The 4,657-nt window shown below is 47.5% G+C and overlaps 1 protein-coding gene across 1 annotated transcript; it reads left to right on the top strand.

The window, feature by feature from the left end:
- Positions 1–326: 326 nt before the first annotated feature.
- LOC134290455 (uncharacterized) lies at positions 327–4,303 on the top strand. The gene is made up of 3 exons (XM_062857601.1): positions 327–611; positions 653–2,308; positions 2,963–4,303. The coding sequence occupies exons 1-3, from the start codon at positions 327–329 to the stop codon at positions 4,301–4,303; spliced, it is 3,282 nt and encodes a 1,093-aa protein (XP_062713585.1).
- Positions 4,304–4,657: the final 354 nt, after the last annotated feature.

The following is a 4,657-nucleotide window of genomic DNA, read 5'->3' as shown; positions in this document are numbered from 1 at the left end:
AGTACTAAGCTGATTAGTAGGAGCGTAGGAGGTATTATTAATCTATATAGTATTTATTACTTCTTCCCGAATATCATTATTTACATTTTTGATCCTTTTACTGTGAACTTATAGGGGAATTGGGGCACGATAAACCCTTGTGAATTTGAGAAGTGTCGACAAGTTATTGGGAGAAGAACAAATGTAAGACCGATAGCTACTTATATAATGTGGTAAAACTATTATTAATGAGACCAATAAATTTTCAGCTTTGAGCTGCGTTGACGAAAGGCGCTGCTGCAGAGAGTTTTTTACCTACAAGAACATTCTCAAAGATTTGGCCAAACATGTCTCATGAACAGGATGGATTTGACTGCAACAAGTGCGAGAAACCGAACTCGTTCGAAAACATGGTGATGTGCGACACATGCCTGGATTGGTATCATCTGGGCTGCGCTGGTGTTACACCCGGAATAGAGCACAGACCGTGGCACTGCGAAAAATGTACGCCTCCTGTCCCTCCTTCGATCGGAACAAGTCTGGACAAGGATAAAAGAAATAAGAAGTTACCAGCGAAGGATGCTGCTGGTTCAATCAACCCGGAGAACAGTCGTAAGAAAGACGGCGATAGAGTGGGTCATGAAAAACATGGAGCATCGTTGTTAACCGGCAGCGGCCTCAAGGCTGGACAATCTATGGGCCTTCGGGCATGAACCCCGATGCACGCCCATTCTTCGGGATCCACGGGCACAAGACTATCGCTGAACGGGAGCTGAACGAGATGATTAGACAACAGTTTGTTCTAGAGGACACCGGAATCAGTCCTTCTCCATTGCCAGAATCTGCAGAAATCACTCGGGCTAGGGAGATTCTGGAGCGAACAACAGTTCGTGAAGATGGGCGATTCGTCACTGGATTACTGTGGAGAAACGACGAAATATGCTTTCCGGATAGCCTACCTATGGCGATCAAAAGACTGAGAAATCTTGAATCGAAGTTAGCAAAAAATCCAGATTTATGCGACAACGTACATCGGCAAATCCAAGAGTACATCGAGAGAGGCTACGCTCACAAAGCGAAACGAGATGAACTTCAGGAGGCCAACCCTGATCGAGTGTGGTACTTGCCACTCAACATAGTGACACATCCTAAAAAGCCAGAAAAAATACGACTTGTGTGGGACGCAGCCGCAAAAGTGAACGGAGTGTCACTAAACTCCCAGCTGTTGAAGGGACCCGACTTGCTGGTTCAATTGCCGGGAGTTATCTGTAAATTTCGTGAAAGACGCGTCGGCTTCGGAGGAGATATCGAAAAGATGTTTCACCAGATTCGTATCAAACCAGAAGACACCCATTCGCAACGGTTCCTTTTCCGTTTCAATACAAGCCAGCAGCCCGATGTCTACATCATGGACGTTGCTACATTTGGAGCCACTTGCTCTCCATGCGCTGCACAATTCGTTATGCACAGAAACGCGGAAGAAAGCGCGATTGAATTTCCGGAAGCAGCACTGGCCATCAAAGAGAAAACGTACATGGACGATTATTTCGACAGTGCTGATACTCCGGAAGAAGCGTCGGAACGTGCCTTGCAAGTAAAACTGATTCACTCGAGAGGCGGATTCAATATGCGAAATTGGGTAAGCAACAGCATCCACGTTCTACAAAGCTTAGGAGTAGCGTCGGAGCAACGACTGCTCTCGATTGACTGCAGTAAAGAAGAAAAACGACAACGTGTTCTCGGCATAGCCTGGGACCCTGAAAAGGATGTCTTCGTATTTTCAACGAGCTGGCATAGTGATTTGACTCCGTACGTGTTCGAAGATCGGCGACCAACCAAGCGGATTGCTTTGCGCATCATAATGAGCCTCTTCGACCCGTTAGGACTGCTGGCACCGTTTTTGATCCACGGTAGAATGCTGATACAGGATCTTTGGCGACTTGGCTTGGATTGGGATGCTAACGTAGGCGATAAAGAGCATGAGAAGTGGCGGCGATGGATCAGTCTACTTCCGAGTATCACTGAGCTAGAAATCCCAAGGCACTACTTTGGATCTGCCAATCCCAGCTCATACGGGTCATTACAATTGCATGTCTTTACCGATGCCAGTGAAATGGGCTACGGATGTGCGGCTTACTTTCGGCTCGTGTGCGACGGACAAGTACAATGTTCACTGATTATGGCTCGAAGCAAAGTAGCCCCTCTCAAGTACCAGTCCATTCCGCGAATGGAACTCCAAGCGGCGCTTTTGGGAGCACGAATGCTACATACTGTGAGCGACAACCACTCATTGCCAATCGCGCATAAGTACATCCACACGGATTCGGAGGTAGTTCTAGCCTGGATTCGTTCGACACATCGAAATTACAAGCAGTTCGTCGCTTGTCGAATTGGGGAGATTTTGTCACTGACTGAACCCAGGAACTGGCGATATGTGCCATCGAAGGAGAATTTGGCTGACTGCTTGACAAAGTGGGGCAAGGACACCGTGCCCGACTCAAACGGAAGGTGGTTCAATGGTCGAAACTCATTTCTCTACAGCGACATGGACGATTGGCCAAAACAAAAGCAAGTTCCGGAAACTATCGAGGAGTTGAGAGCACATCTCTTATTACACAATATCTCGGTACCTGAAGGCCTTATCGATGTTGGGAGATTCTCAAAATGGAAAGTGTTGCTTCGAACAGTTGCACTTGTACATCGTTTCGTATCGAATTGTCGGCGGAAAACAGCAGGGCTTCCAATTGAGGCAGTAACAACTTCTGCTTCTGTTTACAAAAACCACACAATGCGCCCGTCGATTCCTCTACGTCAGCACGAGTACCTTCAAGCAGAACAACTTCTGTGGAGAGTTGCACAAAACGATGCCTATCCAGATGAAACAAAAATTCTACTCAGCAATCGAGATGAGTCGCATCTTGACAAATGGGTAAGCCTGGAAAAATCTAGCCCTCTATATAGGTTGTCTCCGTTTGCGGACCAGTTCGGCGTTATTCGAGTGGAAGGCCGTACAGTCAACGCGAGTTATGCAACGTTTGACGCCCGCTTTCCAATAATACTACCCAAGGACCACACAATTACAACGCTGTTGTTGAGCGACTACCATCGTCAATACGGTCATGCGAACCGTGAGACGGTGGTTAATGAGGTACGGCAACGATTCTACATCTTCAATCTACGGTCGGCGATCGACAAAGTGATGCGAAGCTGCCAGCGATGCAAATTGACTAAGTGTCAACCGCAAGTACCTCGAATGGCACCCCTTCCCGAAGAGCGTCTAACGCCATTTATCAGGCCATTCAGTTACGTCGGTGTAGATTACCTGGGCCCTCTGGAGACATTCGTAGGACGTCGACGGGAAAAACGATACGTGGCTGTTTTCACATGTCTGGTAACGCGTGCCATTCATTTGGAAGTCGCTCACAACTTGTCCACAGATTCCTGCATAATGGCCGTAAGAAGATTTGTCCGTAGGCGTGGACCGCCAGTTGAGATATTTTCAGACAACGGCACTAACTTCGTGGGTGCGAGTAATGAGTTAGCCAAGCAGATAAAACATATCAATAGTGAGTGTGCCGAAACCTTTACCGATGCGCGCACCAAATGGACATTCAACCCACCGTCCGCACCACATATGGGCGGCGTGTGGGAGCGAATGGTTAGGAGTGTCAAGGAGGCGATTCGAGCACTTGACGATGGACGCAAATTAAACGACGAGATTTTACTGACGGTGTTGGCTGAAGCGGAAGGGTTCATAAATTCCAGACCTTTTACGTACATGCCTCAGGGGTCAGCGGATGGGGAAGCAATCACACCGAATCACTTCCTCTTGGGGAGATCGTCTGGAATGCAAGACCCATTGAGAACACCGGTGGACTTGGCGTCAGCGTTAAGAAGCAGCTACCAAAGGTCACAATTCCTGTCTGATGCAGTTTGGCAACGATGGCTGAAGGAATACTTCCCTACCTTGAACAAACGGTCCAAGTGGTTCACCGATGGTAAGCCGGTGCAGGTTGGTGATTTGGTCTACGTTGCCGAAGGAAGTCGAAGAACTTGGGTGCGTGGCCAAGTGATGCAGGTGATCGTGGGGAGTGACGGAAGAGTTCGACAAGCAATCATAAGAACGGCGGGAGGCAAGGAGCTGAAGCGACCGGTCGTCAAGCTAGCAGTGATGGAGGTTGCTGGAAGTGAATCCTTCACAGACCCCAAAGGTCCTCACCAGGATCCACGGGGTGGGGGATGTTCTGGCACCACTGCTAAGCTTCGCCAGGATAATGACAACCCGAAGAATGACAGACAAAGCGGTCTGTCAGAAACGTCATGAGTTGGAAGTTGCAGGGAAAAATAGCAATAAGACGAAAGACTTGAGTAGTGGGCATGAAATGCAAGTGCAGATTGAAATCTAAATTTATTATAATTCTAATTGAATTCGGGCCAACTGCAGCCAATAATTGTTGAATTAGTTTGAATCATTTGCCGATTGACTGCGTGCGATTCTCGCTGTGAAAAGAAACGGCCGGTACGAATCTTTAATAGTTTTCGGCATGAAAGTTTATTTTTAAGGTTAAGCGATTATGACTAGCGCTAATATTACATTCTTGTAGGCCGCAGATTACTATTGGTAATTTATTCGGAAGAGGCTCTTGTAGCGATCGTAAGAGTACTAAGCTGATTAGTA

This window comes from Aedes albopictus, chromosome 3, assembly GCF_035046485.1.
Source record: "Aedes albopictus strain Foshan chromosome 3, AalbF5, whole genome shotgun sequence".
In the NCBI taxonomy this organism is placed as follows: domain Eukaryota; kingdom Metazoa; phylum Arthropoda; class Insecta; order Diptera; family Culicidae; genus Aedes; species Aedes albopictus.
This window is presented reverse-complemented; position numbering and strand designations above follow the sequence as displayed.

Bases quoted from the DNA above. Each gene is read 5' to 3' on its own strand.
- LOC134290455 (XM_062857601.1), top strand. From the start codon at position 327: ATGTCTCATGAACAGGATGGATTTGACTGCAACAAGTGCGAGAAACCG. The intron at 612-652 runs GTGGGTCATGAA...GTTAACCGGCAG, and splicing joins GTAAGAAAGACGGCGATAGA to CGGCCTCAAGGCTGGACAAT. The intron at 2,309-2,962 runs GTAGTTCTAGCC...TTTGCGGACCAG, and splicing joins ACATCCACACGGATTCGGAG to TTCGGCGTTATTCGAGTGGA.